This window comes from Embiotoca jacksoni, unplaced genomic scaffold (genome assembly GCF_022577435.1).
Source record: "Embiotoca jacksoni isolate LCO1_2020_lvr unplaced genomic scaffold, fEmbJac1.0.p SCAF_57, whole genome shotgun sequence".
Classification (NCBI taxonomy): Eukaryota; Metazoa; Chordata; class Actinopteri; family Embiotocidae; genus Embiotoca; species Embiotoca jacksoni.
In genome coordinates this window covers 97,632-117,605 of record NW_027185411.1, presented here as the reverse complement: position 1 = coordinate 117,605, position 19,974 = coordinate 97,632, and the positions used below count along the sequence as shown (strand labels likewise).

Below are 19,974 nucleotides of genomic sequence, written 5' to 3'. Positions count from 1 at the left end.
GAATTCGGTCAGTCACTTTAAAGGGGGTGAATATTTATGCAAACACTTATTTTATACTATATATTTTTAATTAATTGACATTAGTTTGTAAAAATCTGTTTTCACTTTGACATGAAAGAAGCTTCTTTTTTGCAAATTCTTGCCAAAAAAGCCAAATTATATTGACCATGATTTCATGTATAAAAGCAACAAAAGGGTGAAACATGGAAGGGGGGGTGAATACTTTTTATAGGCATTGTAAATACTAATTTAACATATTCCTCATTCCAATGATAAAACCACATTTCCGTCACTTTCATTTTTACGGTTGTTCTGGATTTTCCGGTTAGCTAGCACTGACTTTGTTTTTGTAGTGAGAGGCGAGGGAGCAGAGCCGTGCTGATTGTAAATGAGATGTTATTTTGTTATTGAAGAAATGTTTTTAAAAAAATTTTAAATTGCGGGAATTTAGCAAAATTGCAAATTTCTGCAAATGTTAATGATATTGCTTTTATTTGTGTTAATTATTGAGATTGCACTGCCCTTTAAAAAAAAAACCCTCAGCAGCGAGTTTCACCAGTCAGTCATTTAACTTATTTTGAATTTGAGAAAATCAGCACAACAAACCTGATAAATGAAAGTGGATCATCACTTATTTTATTTCACACTCATATTTTGATTCAGAATCCAAAACCCTTGAGTTTATAGCGAAAACCCTGTAGTATTAACATACTTTTGGAGGACACTGTATGTAACCTATTTAGTTATATTTAAAGTTATTTTGTATGAACAGCACAGTACTGTCACTGACGGTAAACTCCAGTCAACCACAGTAAGTGTAAAATACTTTTTGGGAATATTTAAATCAGCTCTGCCCCTTTCTACCAATTTAATGCTTCAGCAGTGAGGACAGATTTGCACGTGATGTTTTCTATTGATACTCTATTGCTTCTGCACTGTTTTCATTTTTTTTCTCATTAAGAAATTAATTGCATTTAAAACTGAAAGGCTAGCCAGCGCACTGTTTTCCATAAATGTTATTGTTACTTTAAATGCATTTTAGCACGTGCAATCTAAAGAATTAGTTCTCACATCAATGAGCCATTAAATTGCCTCTTAAATATGTTTTAAAGAGTAAATCTCTGGTGGAGAGGGCCCGGTTAAGGCGACTGTCGCATGTCCATCAAACATGAACACTCGGTGGACAGTTGAAGAGCCACGGGAGGAGTCCACGTTACTATCCAGAAAAACACTTTTAACGGGACACTTTGCACTTCACTTCCTGATGCCTGCATCCAGTTTATGGCTGCTTGAAACCCTTGTCGTGTATTATTTGCTATTTTTACCGTCATGAGTCAGAGTGCCTCAAATATTCTGAGGCTGCTTACAGTAAATACGGCATGTTCTGGGATTACAGCAGGGAAAGTCCTCCTACTGACAGTAACCAGTAGACTATTATCATTATTTAAGGTCGACTCACCTGGTATTAATAATTCTGGACGAATGTAAACAAAAGTGTAAACTTAGCAGCAAAGTCCGCAGCCTAAAGTGGGAACTATCAGATCACACTAATACAATAAATCATGTTTAAGATGAACAGCTTTGGATGGAAGTGTTTCAATGATTGAAAAATGTGAGGATGAAGGATATAAAAATATGTAACTGAAAATTATAACCAGTGAAAATTGTTCTACAAAGGTATCCAGAAAATGCGTAATTGCATTCTTTGTGTCGTGCAGTGTTGAAATGTAGAAGAGTGCGGCGTGATGTCCAGTTGCAATGTTTCAGGAAAACTCAAACTACTTTCTCATTACAGTCAAAAACACTAACCTTCAAAACAAATTGCTTCTAAACTTAAAACTTCATTTTTCCTAGTTTTGTTCGACAGTTATGTTCATGTGTTTGTGTGCAAATGTCCTTCCCTTCATGAGAAGTCAGTCACGGTCAGCTTGCTTCTTTTTAGTGAATTCAGAAAGACAGCATTATGCATAATTTTAGGCTATTTTAAAAAAACAGCCAGCTCAATTACTTATATTGTCACATGACAAGCTGCAAAAATACTCCCTCAAAGTAGAAGCTTTAAGTTTGTAATTATAGATAGTCCTGGACATCTTTGACACCTTTGTTGGTCGCTCTAAATGAATGCACCAGTATTAAACTCTCTGGGCCGTATTTTTGTACTTCGTCTTTTTCTAATTCACCTATACTGTAAATACGCTCGATAACAAACCCAGATGTTGGATTTCTTGTGTAAAGCGCAGTCCTGCGTGTCTGCAGTATCATCAGTTTCTCATCAAGCTTTAGAAACGTCCACATGGCCAGGATCACACTTTGACTTCAGTGAATTAAGAAAGTATGTCAGGTCAGACTTCGCATGAAATGGCAAGCGGTTCCCTTTTTATTTTTATTTTACACTATTTCACCCCCTCCCCCTCCTCAAGTGCAGCCAACCAAAGATAAAGGCTAAAAACGCAATGAAGCCTGAGGGCTTTGGTGCTCGGGACCCTTAAGTAGGGACATTTATAAATATTACAAAGCAGAGCACCTGTCAGAAGATATTTGAGACTCAAATCCTCTATGGGTCAACATGGGAAGAAGATATAATTAAATGACTTCTTATTTCATCAGTGGAACAGTGGAACTGTATATGTGGGTATTATAGAAGCAAGCAGCGTCGTTGACTCCGGCACAGGACACATGCAAAATCCATCAATCTGAAAGTCTTAAGAAGCATTTCTAATCCCTTTATGTTCGAAAGGGCTCATGTGGTCACCGAGAGTTTAGACTCATAATTCCAACCGACTCAATTACATTCTGCAGTTAATTCAGCACGCGCTAATTCCTAAAACTAAAAACTGTTTAAATGTAGAGGAGAACACAAGTTATTTATTCTGCACAAGTGAAACTAAACACACGAAGATGAAATTATTTATATCTCTAACACTTGGTCTCCCATGTGTTTGGTTCCATTAACTGTGGTTAAATTGTCTGACAGAGTTATGTTTGCATTCAGTGTCACTTACCAACACACATTGCATGTATCCTTGAGGTCTAACAAACTTGTTAAATGCATTTCGTCACAGCTTTTCTCATTCAAACATGTTTAAAACTATTACAAAAAAGAAAAAGAAAAGGCATTGCTGTGCTTCTTTACGCCGTCACATAATTTCTGTATGAAAAATAGTGTAAAAATAGAGGCAGAACAACACCGTTCCCACTCGCTAGTAAAAGTGAAAAACTTGAGACAACAGAACTGGACTTGAATAATTAATTCAAAGTTGTCGTTTTTGTTTTGTTTTTTATATAGAACTAACAAGTTAACTGAAATTAACTTTAGATATTGTGTTGAATCAGCAACTGTTCAGTCACAATAAAAAATATTTCATACAGACTTGCTGTCAGTTAAACTTTCCTCCTTTTTTCACTGGCATGCTCGTCTTGTTTTTGTTTTTTAGAAAGTCATGAGTTGAGTGAACTCTCTGAAATACATTCATTCAACTCATCATTTTAACTCCAAAAACCTCAAGTCAGAAAAACATGCTTATGTTGTGCTGAAAATTAAAAAAAAAAAAAAGGTTGTTGAATTAACTTGAAATGAAATGTATAAACAAAGATGAATTGATCCCACTAAATAATGTATTATGTATTACACTTGCACGCTCAGGCCGGTATGAGGACCACGGTCCTGTGAACTTTGCGAATTTCCTGCCGTTTGCAGCTGTAGTTGAAATACATTGAAATTTGAAAATATGAATTTGTGTTTCTGTAAACACCTGGAGTTGTGTTAACTTACTCTCATCATACTAAATAATACAAATCTAAACCATGGTGCAGTTATGTGCTGTGCATGACCTCACAAACTACTGGCTCTGGGTGTTCTGGTATTACTTGGAGAAACCACACAAAGATTTAATTCATGCTTTATTTGTATAAGATGTTCAAAATGTGAGATTTCAGTTTTACAAGAGAAGAGGCTTTAAGATTGAAGACAAAATCTGTGGTTTGGCAAATGTGAGCAGCACATAAAGCTGCTTCTCTAAGCCGCTTGGAGAGAAGCTCTGGACCGGTGTTGAATTCACTGGATCAGACGGTTTTAAATGGGACTGAGGAAGACTTAGTTCACTCCTCATAGACGCATAAATGTGCTATATTGAGTCACAGACCAGCGATACTAAAAGGAATAAATGCATTGTCCTCGTGCCTTCAGCGCCAGCTTCAAACTGTGACTGCTCAAACCCGGCGGCGTTAATATTTGACGAACAAGTGTGTCGCTGCTCTCCAGGCGTTAGCATGCGCATGATTGGAGTGAGTAAAAACAGTGTTGACTGGTAGCGCTCCACCTGTGACCACCAACACGCCGTCTCTGTAACAAGGAGAATCACTGAACACAATATTTAATTCACGTTTTTGACTTGGCAGCCACAGTTAGAGAATCAAAGCACACTGAGGCCGTGCGGTCGCCGCACTGTCCAAACCGACTCTTCATAAAACGGTCCACTCAAACCGATAAAGAAACAGCGACCGACTCGTTTAGAGCCGCAAATTCAACTTTTACGAGCGAGCCATTTCAGCCTGCTTTGTTTGTAAGTATGTGCAGTTAAGTTTTGAGGACATTATGCCACAGTTTCACTCTACAACAGCAGAGGCATGAAAGGCATTCAACATATGTTTTACGTTCAGAATATATATTTTTCCCACTTAGCATTCAAAGCTACCTTTATGTAATGAAATGAAGCAGCCCACCGCTGCAGACTCTTTAAAGATTGTGTTTTCAGTTTCCTGGGAGTTGATGCATCTACTCGTGTAGATGTACAGACATCTGCTGTCATACATTCAGCGTGGTGCAGCCACGTGATGGAGTTAAACAGGTGGAATCGTTTTCTTGAGTTGGAAAAAGGATGAAACCTTTTGTGCGCCTGTGTTACAAGCAGAAGATTAAAAAATAACACCACGACTGACCCTTTAACAAACTCCTCACCTGAGCAATAGCAACAATAGTCACAGTCAACCTGATCAGTTTTGTAATTTCTCCAATTCTCAGTAGTAGCATCTACTATGGTTCATTCTACCATGTTGTAGATACTACCGCAGTTTAGGATCGTGTTAGCTTTTATACATCATGTGGTTCATGAGCAAATGGAAAATACACCTAAAAACACCAGTCAAACTGGGAATATCCCACTCGGCAAGGAAGGAAGGTTTTTAAGGGTCTCCGAGAAGGAGGTTTGTCGTCCTTTGACATTGAAGAAATGTAGTGAAAATACCCAGATTTGGTTAAAAGTGGCAGTTTATTTAAAACAAATACACAAAAGTAGTGTGATGGCACTATGGTGCAGTGGTTAACACTGTCGGGGCCTTTCTGTGGAGTCTGCATGTTCTGATGTGGGTTTTCTCCGGGTCACGTTAATTGATCGGTGATGCTAAATTGCCCCGTAGGTGTTCGTGAGAGCGTGAAGGCTTGTCTGTCTGTCCGTCTGTCTTTCTGTGTTGGACTGGGATCGACTCCTGTTCAGGATGAAGCGAGTATAGATGATGTGGACGGATGCATGAATGTGGTGTGCAAATAATAGCGACCTCCTATTTGGTCTCTTTTGCTTAATATGGATGATGATGAGGTTGTTTGTCCTGTTTGACAGGAGTGAGAAGCTTAATTTGTCGCCTCTATCTGAATTCAAAGACGTATCATGTCAAAAGTCACTTGGACGTCAACAGTCACTGAGTAAGGAGGAAAAAGCTTATCGACTCCACCAACTGTTCTATTAACACATGCAGAGAGCAGTGGATGAGATGTACAGTCATCCATGTTGGTGCCTGTGATGTTCACCCAACTTTCATTTTCACATGTTGAAGTTGTCGCAAACTAGCCAAGTTTCTATAAAATAGTGGTGTAGTTTATTACCTTTATCATATTATTTAACATGATTTGTTGGTGAAAGGTATCCCGTTCAGTAGTGCCACATTAAGATTAAATTGTTAACTTGGCAGTAGATCCCCAAGAAGCTGAATATGAATGAGATGGTTCAGGTTTTGTTTCCTCTGTTCAGCTTGTGCTACATGATGAATGTTATAAGTACCGCAGGAGAATAACGAGGAACAAGACCAAAGGTGTCGGCACTCACCGAGATAAGATTCCTGTATGAACGATGCACCTAATCATTAGGAAGAGAGTTCAAGTGATCTGCTTTGATTTGTGTGTTTAGGTAATGGTAATATATTTGCTGGCAGTCAAATAGCAAATGTTGTTCCAGCTCAGAAGCTGAACCGAGCTGCAGGATGGATGGATGATGGACGTGTTTCCGCTCTCTGTCTTTATACTGTAACAATATCCCGTTCCTCCGCGGCGCTCAGACAACATCAGCTTCAAAGGGGAGCGTTAATATGCAGGAATGTTTGATGCCGCTGTCACACGGTTAGCCAGCTAATGATTGGCCGAATCCACTCTCGATGTCACATCAATCGTCAGAGCAGCCGGACCGACACACGCTCAAACAATGTGATGTGATGTCGGAGTACTGATGGATGTGGAAGTTGACGGCCTTTCTGGATGTATTTGAAGGATTTGTGCATCGTGGAGCCAGCTGACATTCCTGATTGGCCGTTATACAACAAGTGGTTCCGACCCAGCGATCTGATTGGTCAACTGTACATTTGGAACGTGCTCAAATCATCATGACATCACACCCTGCTCATCACTAGAAATATCAGCCTGCCTTATCAATGGGAAAATAGAATTAGAATAGAATTTCATATAATATGTAATATAATGTAGTTTCTACTTGTTCTAGATCTATTAAATGACCCATTTGGTGAAGTCGGGTCTCTTTTGGTCCTTTTTGGTCGCTCTGAGCACCCGTACCGTAACACCACGGTTGGTTGCACACTTACAATCCTAGCGGCGGATAGCTGGACCGGTGGTAAAATGTAAAAAACACATGAGTCTGTGGGTATCTTTGTTCCTCAGATATCTTTGTTCTTCAGATATCTTTGTTCTTCAGATATCTTTGTTCCAACCAGACTGAGCTAGCTGAGCAGTTTAGTGTTTCTATGTGTTTGTATTTATTCAGTTTGAGAAACCGGAGAGCAATAAAAACCGACCAGAAGTCCTCTCTGTTGCTAGGGTGGTTGCTAAGGATCGGACTACTTCCTGGAGTAGTAAACATTGCGTATGTTATATAAGAGTCTATTGATGCGACTGATTGTTTTCCAGTTGTTAGTCATAGCCCGTGTGTTGCTATGGAAACTGAGGTCACGCCAACAAAAACTTTTTATATTTTGTGCGTGAATTGCTCCACAATATGAACACATTTTGATAACATGATTTATTTATCTAGTTGGTAACTTGTTGTAGAATCGCAACATTACGCGATCGCCTCGGTCCCGACCGCGTCGCTGTCGAGCCAACGATGACGTTAAAATACATCTTATCGAGTAATATTGCTTAAACATGTTTAACTCTAAATCTAACTCTCCACTTCTCTCTTAGTCAGGGCTGACCCCCCCCCCCCCCTCACCACCACACCTCCCCCGATCTTATGAGTATGAAATATGATAATGTCGCATTTTTTCAGTCTTTAATGATGCAAATGTGGGACACCGTCCTCTGGGAGGCCACTGGAAGTGATGAAGGATTTCACTTTGCCTGTGATTCTCTGTTCTTCTCCCAATTAGGGAAACCTCCTGTGGCTTCTGAGGAGCACTCAGCACAGTCCGACGCAGGCTAACCTTCAAATTGTCGGGATCTGGGCATTACACAAACACTGCTGATGGGGAGGAAGTCGGGGGTGTAACTGAGAAAACTGTCCAGCCAGCATTTTCTCATTTAATCCCCCCTTTGTTGTTCTTTGGAGATGATGAAACCCAACACGGTGTTGATGGGGTCTTTTAGCTCACAGCATGTAGTTGAGTTGTGTAATGTTTCACTTTTGCCATATTCTGAAGATTTCAAAATGGCAGCCACATATGATTTGCAAATCTGTGATATTATTGCCGTCCTCGTTAGCTGTGAGTTTCAAACGGATGTTACTGGAGGAACACAAGGTCAAAGTTTTGATATTCAGCACCAAAGATAAAACTTAGCCAACTTCCACTGACAGTTTTCTTGTCATCTTCATCTTCAGTTTTAGATTTTGTAAGATTTACATGCAAGAAAATTACAATTTCAGAAAACACACATTGCCTGCAGGTGGAAACTGCAGACTGCCTGTAGATGGAGCACTTTGCACGTTTGTACGTCTGCTGCAGTTATTTTTGTTCAGTTGGATGATACTGGTTTAACCTGCTTGAGGCGCATTCCATCAGTGACATCTAAATATAATATGCAGTTCAATATAATGTCCTCAATAGTTTGAATGATTTCATGAGAACGTTTATATTTCGCTTTGACTCTCATTTTTTAAAATCTCATTATGAACCGTGTTCAGTCACTTCCTTTTTGTCAGCGACATTTCAGTCTCATTTTGGAAATCTTTTTGATTTTTTGCAAGTCTAAATAACAATTATTTAATTTGTTGTCCTTGAATATTATTGTTGTGATTTTTTTATTTTTTTTTTGTAGTTGATGAAAAATATAAAACATTTTGGCAGTTCTCATTTAAAAATGTGTTTTTCAGTTCAGTTTTTTTTTGTGTGAATTTTTGTGAAAAATCAGCTGTCAAACATTTTTCATCTGTTTTTGTTATAAAAAAAAAATGAACACCGCTAGCAACTTGTTCTACCAAGGCAAAGTGGTGCTTTGAGCTAAATGCTAATATGAGCATGCTAACATGTGGCAATGAAAACATATTGATGATGATTAGTGTTAGCATTTGCTAATTAGCACTAAACACATAGTACAGATGTGGCTGAATGTCATCAGTGTTTCATTGAGTCATAAGTAAATAAGTTCAGGAGAGTTATTGCAGTCCGCCCTGATGGAAATATTGATTCATTTCACTGTCGAAATAATTTGGTGTGAAGCCGAGTTCACACCAACTCAACCGGTTTTACTTTGAAACAGCACTGACAACAATCAGCTCTTTTCAGAGCGAGCTGACACCAGGTGAAAGTGTCTGAGGCTGACGTCCAGCGTTCGAGCGTCCTCTTCGCCCGGCTGCCGTACAGAGGGTGCGGTCGGGGCATCGTGACATCACTGCTGGGTGAGGCTGCAGGTGCGATGGAGGACAGTGATACCGGGCGTGGTCCGAGGTCACTGAAACAATGCTCGTTGTTCGATTCAGAGCTGCATTCACAAAGTTGTTTCTATAAATATGTATTTAACAAGACATCGGTGTCATGATTATGATTCCTACGATTCCTTCATTCATCTCCTCATCAATCTTCGTGACAGCAGCGCTGTGTGTGTTTGACCTATCCTCTGTTTTATTACAGAATATCTCCTGACACGCACACGTGGCCGTACTTCTGTCAGACTTAGCTAAGGAGATTTTCTTTAAAAATTTCATGTTGCTAATTCCCACAGAAAAAAATCCCTTCCAATTAGTGAAGTGTAGTCACTGCTCACCGTGTCAAAACACAGTCTTACATTCGGTGACAGCGAGAACTTAGCATCTGGCCTGCCACTGTTGCTTTTTTTCCTTCCTTCCTTCTTTTTTAATTTTTTTTTTTTATCCCCGTCATAGCTGAATTCACGACGCCGCTAAAGACAGGAGGGGGTGGGAGGTGGTGGTGGTGGTGGTGGTGGTGGTGGGGGGGGGGGGGGGGGGTTGAGGTCTGTGAGCAGAAAACCCTTTCAGTAAAAGGACTGCACAGTCCCCTGCTGCACTCACTACACACTGCACTCTATAATTAAAATCACCCGGCCCCCGCTGTGTGCAGCAGGGGGAAAAAACAAGGAGGAAATAATAATAAAAAAAAAAAAGGAATATCGCACAAATAGGAAAATCAGAAGACTTCTTGGTATTCCAATTCAGTGGACGACATGATCGAGAAATGAAGTCGTGAGGCAGGAAAAGCCTTCGGAGAGATAATGCTCCTCGGAGGCTGGAAGAGCTCACACATCAGTGATTTCAAAAGACCCGTGAAAAGAAGTGTGAAACACATGCTTGTTTGTGTTGCTGCAGAAAAATGAATGTTAAAGATTTATAGCTTCTAAAAGAGATTTCCTTCGTGGTGTGTCTTGACATAATCAGACAGACTCGCTGCTGCTCCTGCACGACAGATAAAGATCTGATTTGCTCTTGTTAGACGTGTTATATGTGTTTAACAAGAGATCTCCACGTGCAAAGTGGCATATGAGTAAATAAATATTGTGAGCAGAAAATACAATTCAAAGGACCAGCATGTTCTGTCAGCATGTGGCTGCTTGACGCAGTAATGTTTCATACATAAAATAACTTGTTCAAACACAGCCAGATGAAACAGCAGATAATAATCAAGACTACATTTTCCGCGTAATGGTTTTTACATTTTCTTTTCTATACCCGCATAATCAGAATATTATGTAATGGCTCTGAAGATAAAGTTCTATATTTATCAAACTGTCTGATTTATGATGCTTTGTTATTTTACTCCACCAAAAGGACATTAAAAGAAAAACTCGGAGTTAGCAGTATTTGCAAAATGTGCTCGAGTATATCTAACGAGATCGACTGTACTGGGAGGAAACGATGTAATGTTGGTTATTGTTGGGCAGTAATGTCTGAATTAAGGCCTCATTAAACCAGAAGAGACAGAAAGATCAGAGCATCTTTAAAAACTCGCTGGTTTAAGAAGGTGCCTTTCAGTCAGACTCCTCTCAGGGCTGGTTGGTAAATCACTGTAGCCGGCAAGCTAGTGGTCATTCACAACACCTCCGTTAGCGTCCCATAATTCCCTTTATTATTGTAAATATCACCACAAAGATCCCTGTATTATAACGGCTGGAGCAGAAAGTTCAGCCTGAATCTGCCCAACTGTCGCACACAGCTTCAGTCTTTGTTGTGATTGTAGTCTGGTAACTCTGTTTGCGTTACGGTTTGTTCAGCCACTCTGAAGGGTGGACCAATCAGCGACAAGTGTGGGCGGAGTGAGTGCATGGACGTTGAAGTAGCTCCAACACTTTCACAATCGACCTGAGATCTGCCCACATTAGAATCTAGCAACTGTAAGAAATCCTTAATTTAGCGTGTCCAGACCCGTATATGTATGCGGTCTGATAATACCAGGCGACAGAAGGTCAGCACGGTCAGTAACTGCTTCTCATTCGAAGGCACAAACTCGCATGCAAAAGTTGAACTCTGTTAAAAGTGTGGATGGATTTATTTTGCATTTGCAAATCCAATGATAGCTCGAGATAACATTTTCACACAAAGATTTTGTAATTTTACTTGCTGCCACGACTGAACATTCAGGTTCATTTTTACATGTTAGTCCTGATTGGAAAAAAAATAGACATCCAGATAGATTTTTCTCACAGGGGACACGAGGAGTTATTAACGTTAATACGAGTGCTCATTCTGCGGTTCCTCTTTTGTAAAATCCAGCTCACCGACACATAAATGGACCATCGCTGGTGATATTAGTTCCATCTGTGCTCTTCTCAGTGTGACAAATCACAACATCTGCAGGGAAGTAAAGCCTGTTTTCTGTGATCATAAAGAAGACAGTAAATGAGGGCTAACATGAAGATGTATGCTGTATACTAACTGAATTATTTATTCATCTCTTTTTAAAAGTGGGCTGCATTTATTGCTACAAATGGAATAAAAGCTAAAGGCGTCCTATATTTCCATACAGTGCTACCACACTGACATGTACCACAGCACTGTTTGCACCAGAAAAAAATGTGATGCACAATATTTAATGTCTATTAATTGTGTCTCACCAGTCCAAAAGCTACATGTGCAGCAGCCAGGGGAACGTACTGTGCTTCACCGTAGACTTTGGATCAGGCTTCACCTGCTCTGAAGGCACTTCAAAGGTAAACTAGTGCTGACTTCACAATCCTCGTTGACGTGCTGCTTTGCTGTTCTTTACCTCGTTAGTTTGAGGCTGCAACATTTCATTTCCTGTAGTGATATTTTATTCTGTCATTCACTTATTCTCCCATTTTATTTGAAAAAGAAAGAAATAGCCAAATTTTACATTTTGCACAGTGGATGGTTGAGCACTGAATTCTGTATCTCAGTCAATGCTATGCTATTTCTATTAAATAAACATTTTGAGATTATTTCAGCTGCCTTGCTAAGTGTGGATAACATTTCCTCCCCATTGAATCAACACAAGAATGGTATACATAATAATATAACATGTATAATGGTACAAGAATGGTACAGCACGTCTTTCCAGAGCACTAATGTTCCTCTGTTATGAATTATGCGCTTTCTCAAAGTACGACTGCATATTAAAATGTCACTTCTTGATCTTGCAGGTCTCGGTAGGAAGACGTGGTGTTTAAAATGTTGTGCTCATTATTGAAATCCCTGCACTGTGTTTTATAATCCCTTCCCTCCCTCGTAGACCGTACTGTGGCGATATAAGTTCTCTCAACTTAAAGGCTCCTCTGATGACGGGAAAACCAGGGTAAAACTCCTCTTCAAGAACGCTGAGAGCAACCAAATAGAAATGAAGGTAATACAACAGTTTTCCGTTTCTTCAAATTTAACAGTCCGTAATGACACTGCACCACATTGGCAAAAGTTTATTGAACATTTAGAGAGAGATTTTATTGCCTAGTTAAGCATTTCTGCATAAAAATAGAAGAAAAAAAAAAGATCTGTTTTTCAGTAGATCTTAAAGTATAATTCTGGTTCATTTTATTTGGATGTCTTTGTGTTGCTCTATGGATCATGCTAGCTTTAGCATGCCCCTGTAACTCTCCACAAAAATACTCATATTTTTACAGAAATCATTTCTCGTTTGTTTTACAGTCTGGCAGAAAGTAAGCACAGAAAATAGAAGCACGACCATGTTACTAATTGTACTCGAGCTTCCTGACCTGATCACCTATGCACACGAGTTTGAATGCACGTGTGTGAGGCTGTGGGTAGCTTTCAAAATAGTGTGTCTTTGTGCTGGAGAGGTTGAAGCCATCGAGATATCATGCACATTTTTTACTTGTAACAGCTTCTATTTAACGTACGGAGAGTCTCGGTCTTTTGATTTTGGAAAGTCTCCATGTGTCCAATAACAATCCCAGCTGTGAAACTGCAGCACATGAATTAGCAGCTTTGATAAATATTTCCCTCCTGATATCAGCAGGTCCTACTTTTTTGCTTGATATCATTTGCAGCGTTTCATTAACGTGTCGTCATTCAGCGTCTGAAGAATATTTCTCCTTCCTCGCTGTACTTCAGCAGTTTTCTCCTCCGATGAAGAAACTCTTCAGCCTCTTAAAAGTCCTCCTCCCTGCTCCCAACGCTGTTTCTCCTTCGGAGCTCTCTTAAGTGTCAATATGTACAAGGATCTACTCTTAACTTTAAGGGGAAATTCTTAGAAAACGTCACTTTAATAAGAATTTGGGCACGAGGGAGAACTTTTAGTCCGAGGAATCTTTGTGAACACGGCTCCAGGGTTTCAGAAAAGCTGCAGGGAGCTCGTAACCCATAGAGACACAATTGGAATAACGTCAGGTTGAAATAAAGCAGACTGATTGTGATTTAACTCTGAACATCGTGCATGAATGAATATGTCTCTAATTGTTGCCTTGTGCTTTTCAGGAACTGGAGTTTGCTAACCTGACAGCCGTCCTCCACTGTATACACTCTTTTATTGCTGCCAAAGTGGCCTCCATGGACCCTCACTTCATGTGCAGTCAAAGCTTCCCTGGAAACTACGTGAACGGTTGAGAAGACGCGTCCTCGCCGTGATGTGCTCCGGAGGCCAATCAGCAGTATTTTATGCACAGAGCCGATTGATATGTATATCTTGTTCTTGCTATTTTTCTATGAACTCCTTCAAAAGGGATATTTGTAACGGACCGTAGAGGTAGATAATGTATGAGTTAATGACGGAAAGATGATATTTAATTTTAGTCAAGTAGAGATAACAGTGAAAAGATTCATGGTTCTTCTGTTTCTTTTAAGGTGTTTTCTTTAATTTCTTATGAACAATGATTCAGAAGCACCTGTGACACCACTTTGTGTGTAACTGCCATACATTTCATACCATGACCCCAAATATAATACAGCCACATCTGAAAGAGAATTTAGACTCCTACCTACATCTAGTGCAGTGGTTGTCAACTGGTGGCCCCATTTTGATGTTTAAACGTACTTATTTTTTTTTTAAATTGAGGGAAATTAACCATCAAACTTGGATTTTCTGCTGCACTTATATCCACCAAAACTAATGTCACATTAGTAGTCTTCTCTCATTCAGATTCAGGATAAGAAACATCTGGCTTTTTCATTCACTTCAAGATAAGTCTGCCTTTTTTATCTCATGCTTCATACAGTTCAATTTAGATTCCTGATCAGCATCATCAGGTTGAAGATGGTTTTTTTTCTTCCAGTAAATAAACCTGTAGCCTTTCTATTTCATTGTTGTTGTTTTTCCAAGTTGCAAATTTTTTGCTCTTCTTTTTAGTTTATTTAATGTTTTCCACAGTGGATGAATGCCTTTTGCATTTCTGCACTATTTGTTTGTGACAAAGACCTAAAGTTTTATCCAATTTGAGTCACGACTTCCTGACAGGAGAAATGTGGGTCCTGAGGCTGGACCATTTGCGAACCACTGATCTAGTTTTATATTTTAACATTTTAACTGACAAAATGATGCTGTCTTACTGTGATGGGAGAATTCATATTTGCTACTAGCCACTACTTTTGAGAAGGTTTTTCTTTCAATCAAATTTACAACTGAACAGTAATGAAACCGTAGCTTCTCTCTGTCCCCACTTCCTACAAGTTACTTACTTTTGTCATCTCTGTGAAGACGGAGTACAAATGACACTTAACATCTTACAATATAATGCAGTTTAATAAGCCTCCAAATAACTTCTGAAATGAGTCACCACCCCTGTGATATGGGCCCCAACTATGATTAAACAGAAAAGACTTCACAAAGGCAGCATCTGTGCCAGACGTGCTTCAAAGGCTCAGATTAAATTGCAAGTTGTTTGTGCCAATGTGTCCGTCTTTTGAACCTAACAAAGGCAGGAGCCCCGAATTTAACATTTCTCTGGCCAACAAGGACGTTTTCACTTCACAGTATTGTTCCAAACCAACTTTTATCAAGTCTCATGCTAATACAGTGGAAACTACTGTTTGTTTTCATTTGCTTTATGTACTGGTTTCAATGTTGAATTACATATTTGCTGGATTTTCAATAAATTGCTCACAGCACACCTGGCTACCACACGAGACATATCAGAGCTCCCTGCAGGTTGTACGTGTTTACTTGGAAAGTGGAGTGGCGGCGTTGGATGCAACTTTAGCTGAACTGCTTATCACCTGCTTAACATTGTGTTTGGTGATGAAAACAAAACATAGAACCCTGTATCACGGCAAAACGTGAAATAGACACGTTCGTCCACTCCCAACAAAACGTGACATGGACACGCTTGACGTCATCAATGCGTGACAGTTACACATTTTCCTGTAGTGGTGGAAAATGAAACCTACTGCATGCTTTCAACCTTGTGATTTGCAGGAAAAATAAACTTATCAATAAGTCTAGAACAATGTAGTCACCTCCTGGATGGTGTGTTGGTGTGTGTTGCTGTACCTTGGTCACATGATCCGTCGTCACGTGACATTTACATGCGCGTAAGTTTAACGCTTACAAAATGTGTATCTTTCACGCCTCGAGAGCCTAAGCGTGGCTATCTCACGTTTTGCTGTATTGGATGTGCGTGTCTATTTCACACTTTTCCGTCATACAGGGTTGAAACATAAGTTTTCTCTCTCTTAAAAAGATCGGCGCTGACTGGAGGTTGTTTGAGTTTACAGGATGAATATGAGTAATTATATGTCATCAAATGCTCTCGGTTGCAGCACAGTACTCACTCAATGAAGTGTTTCTTTCATCGAGGAGGTGTTATCATCGCAATTGGTACATAATATCCACTAAAGGAATAATTTTGAAAAAAAAGAAAAGGGAAATGCGTATTTTCCATTGACGTTTCGTGTATGATGTGTTTCACGGTTTCTTGGTGCGGACACGATAGTTTGAGTCTTGCCACCACCGTTGCTTGGTGATTATTGTATTCCTATTCTATTTATTTGATTGATTTTATTTATTTGTATGTAATTTAGCAAATTATTGTTTGACTTAAGTTTATTTATGTGACTTCTGAAAACGGTGCACTTTCCCCTTTGGGATTATTAAAATACTCGTATTAAAATACTCTTATCTACTGAACGACCGAACCACGCACCCAATTACCAAACTACAGACTGAAGTGCTGGATTACCTACTGGACCACCAAACTACCTGAAGGTTCATATTTTACAGACAGCTATGAGATTGGTATTATGTATTTGTTGAACTATTCCTTTAACAGGTAATTTTTTTTAGTCCTTGAAAGGTAATGTAATGGTGTCCAGTGCCACCTCTTTAATTTAACAAGAACAAAATCAGTGCAAATGAACCAAACAGTTTGTTTTATTCTTTATTTCTTCATTCTTTTGTTTTTACTTTGGAAGAGTCTAGTTCCTGTTCCTCCCTTTTGCTGCTCCGCTCCCATTGCCCCCAATTGACGTAAAATCATGAATTGAAAGTGTTGTAAACTCTGAAAAGCGCTTATATATGTTTGATGTTCACAGTGATAGTCACCCTGAAAGGTTCAAATGTCCGTTTGGGCTGCAACCAAACATTATTATTCAATATTGATTTGTCTATTATCCTTTTCTTTGTCTCTAAGATTACAAACATGGAAATAACACAAAAAAAATATTTACCTTGTCTTCAAATGTGTTTTATTGTCCAATCACTGGTTAAAAAAACAAAACAAATATATATATTTTTTAAAAAAAAGTAAACTTTATATGACAAAGCAAAACATTTTACATTTAAGAAACTGGATCCAGCTAATTTTTGGCATTTCAGATTTAAAAAAGTACAAGTATGACTATTGTACTTTCAAAACAGTTACTAAGGCAGGTGTTTTAAAATAAAGAAGTTATTTTTTAAATGTTATTTAAAATCAGTAAAACATCATTCCACCACTGAAACAGATCTCTGGATATCATTTCAACTGATTATGCAGCTCCACAGCTATAATTTCTAAATGTTGCTTATTGAATGAATTAAATACAATTGAACGATGTCACAAGAGGTTTTCTATTATTAAACAAAACTGCATGAAAAATTTACTTTCACCGTAACCTGAAGCCTTGGACCACTGAATACTAATTTGCAGGATGTTACGTGATTTTTCTTTTTTTTTTGGCAACATAAAGGTAAAAAAAAAAAAGAGGCCGGAGATTTTCTGCTTATTTCTGGTCCCTTATTCTGAAATGATGCAACCGGGAAAGTCGAAAAGTGCAGAAAGCCACAGCGGTCAGAGAGAGACTGTCACTAAAACCAGATATTTCAGGGGATATTTAAATACCAATACACCAGACTATAGCAGTAGAAATTACCATAACGTTTCTTCAACACCTCCTGACACCAAAAAGTTACTCAAATTCTGAAAAGGGTGCATTTATTGCACTTTCAGAGTATCGGCTTGCACTATATTATTCCTCTGTCAGTTATTTTGTCTTTCCTCGGGTCCCACCGGATGTCACGCGCCGCGTTTCCTCCAAACTCAGACGCTCATTTGGAGAAGTTTAGGCTTAAAAGTTTCTCCGTTGGAAGATAGACTCTCCACCGTGACAACACGAGCGCACAGAGCTAGAACTGAGACGATCTTCAGCGCGCCGCTGAGGTCACTGCCGCACACACAGCATCACGAGGTTGCATCAGCGCCATGTCAAGCAGGAGGTTCAAGCACTCTGCTCAACCGTCAATGGGCCGTGACGCTCACAGTCGGCTCCACCGGCAGGGTTGGAAACTAAGTGCCGGCTGAAGTATTTCAGACGAGGATACGTTTCCACGGCAACATTAAGATCGCTGCCGTGACCTTTGTCACTGTTGGTGATCTCTGCAGTTTGCATGTAAAACTTTTAAAGTAGGTTTGAGGATGGAGACACAGAAAAGGATGCAGTGTGCAGTGTAAGTTATATAGTTAAACTGAGGTATAAGATGAGAGGGTTTCGAGGTCTACAATATTTGTGACATGGTAGGTTTTTAATTTCTTAATTAAATGAATGGTGGGATTATGAACATGGTGCCATTATGGGTGAATTTTTCATCTTTCCATAGTGTCCTTTACTTTACTGTAAGTTCTTTTGTATCAGAGTGAGTAGAAGTCCCAAATCTCCCCTCATTCTTCTCCAATGAGATTATTTCGGTGTTGTTCTGGTTCAGTTCGACGCCCTAAAGTCATTAGTTGAGAGGAATGAAGGTCCTCAGATTGAGTTCAGGGATGGTGGTGTTGATGTATCATTTCCAATGCGCCTGTCTTGTAGGTGTAATCTGAGCCACTTGAAAGTTGTATCTGAAAATCCAATTCAATGTTCCAGTCTGTGTTATCATATGTTGTAATTAACAGTTTCAAAGGCTGCACGAGAGTCTAACAACACCGGGAATGATGTTTTGCCTCTGTTGCTATAATCGCACGTGTCATTTAAAACCTTAATGAGAGCTGTTTCAGTGCTGTGATTGGAGCCGACGCCTGACTGAAAGTCATCAAAGCAGCACTTTCAAATGGTTAGTTGATTAAAAACTTATTTTTCAATGATTTTGCCAACAAATGTTAGATTGAATATGAGTCGGTTGTTGTTGTTGAGTATGGAGGCATCTAGATTTTTCTTTTTGAGGAGGGAGTTTTGCGACACCTGTCTTCAGGGACTCAGGAAATGTTAGACAGCAGTGATACGATCATATCTGTTGCTTTGAAAAACAGATTTGAAAAAGTTGGGAGGCAAAATAAGCAGCAGACAGAACAATAGAGATTCCTTGAGTTTTTTTTAGTCTCATTGTTGATTGAACTAAATTCTCACATCCAGTTGAGTTCCTCAAACTTTGTTGTTGTTATTTCCAAATGTAAAATTGTTGGGAATTAAGATTGATGTTCTGTCTTAAATTATAAATTGTAATTAGATGCAAGCTTGTTGCTTTAATTAACAAAGAGAAGAACAAACAGTGAAGGAAGGTTAGTTAAATTATACACAATTGTAAATAGCACACCGGCATTGTTTATACTTCTACTTATAAAGTATCTACTGAGAAATAAAAGGCCGTCTTGCTTTTTCATATTTCAGTATTTATGTGAAGCATCTCGTATGAATAACAGATGGAACTGGAGTTAGTATACATGTCTTTTTTTTTTTTTTATTCATCCTTCATAATCATTTCAGGAATTCAAAATTATACAATAAATCATCTACAGAGTCTGACAGTTGATTGAAGTAATTTAAAATGCCAGCCCAAAGCAGTCGATCATTGATTGCTCTCCTTTGTACGGTCATACATGTGTTCTGAATGTGAGGAGACGCAGACACATTAAAGAACACAGATGAGTTTAAAATCCCCCGATGTGACGAGATAATCCAAATCTGAACAAATTACCAACAACAGTTCACTCAGATCATCAAGAAAAAGTTTTGGCAGAGTTTTTTTTAGAGGCTCATAGAGTTACTAACAAAATATTAGAGAACACTTAATAAAAGCACATTTATAATCAAATGAGATGAAGTCAGCAGAAGAGGATTGTTTACTCTGGTTACTGTCTATCATCACTCATAAGAGTGAAGTTTGAAGAAGCTTTTCCTCACTTATGTTTAAAGTCATGATTATTTCCAAAAATTAAAGATGTAATAAATCAGCAGGGTTGTACAGAGTTGCATTGAAACAGTTGCACATCCAAACAGTTTTGTACTAAACTATAAAAGCCCCTAAAATGCAAATAATTCTCAACAGACACGTCAAATTTGATCTGAAAAGTCCACATCATGTTGATCGAAACATACTCAAAACTCTTATCTTCTTCATTTCACACTTCACGGATAAATCAAACCTCTGCAGACTGTC

The 19,974-nt window shown here is 38.9% G+C and overlaps 1 protein-coding gene across 1 annotated transcript in view; it reads left to right on the top strand.

Annotated features, from left to right (window-relative positions):
* Positions 1-15,257, top strand: part of sntg2 (syntrophin, gamma 2) — a 79,411-nt gene extending 64,154 nt beyond the window's left edge. The window contains exons 15-17 of the mRNA XM_069173019.1: positions 11,783-11,875; positions 12,415-12,525; positions 13,614-15,257. Of these exons, the coding sequence (XP_069029120.1) occupies positions 11,783-11,875; positions 12,415-12,525; positions 13,614-13,742 (333 nt within the window). The 3' untranslated portion in view covers positions 13,743-15,257. The remainder of the gene's footprint in view (positions 1-11,782; positions 11,876-12,414; positions 12,526-13,613) is intronic.
* Positions 15,258-19,974: the final 4,717 nt, after the last annotated feature.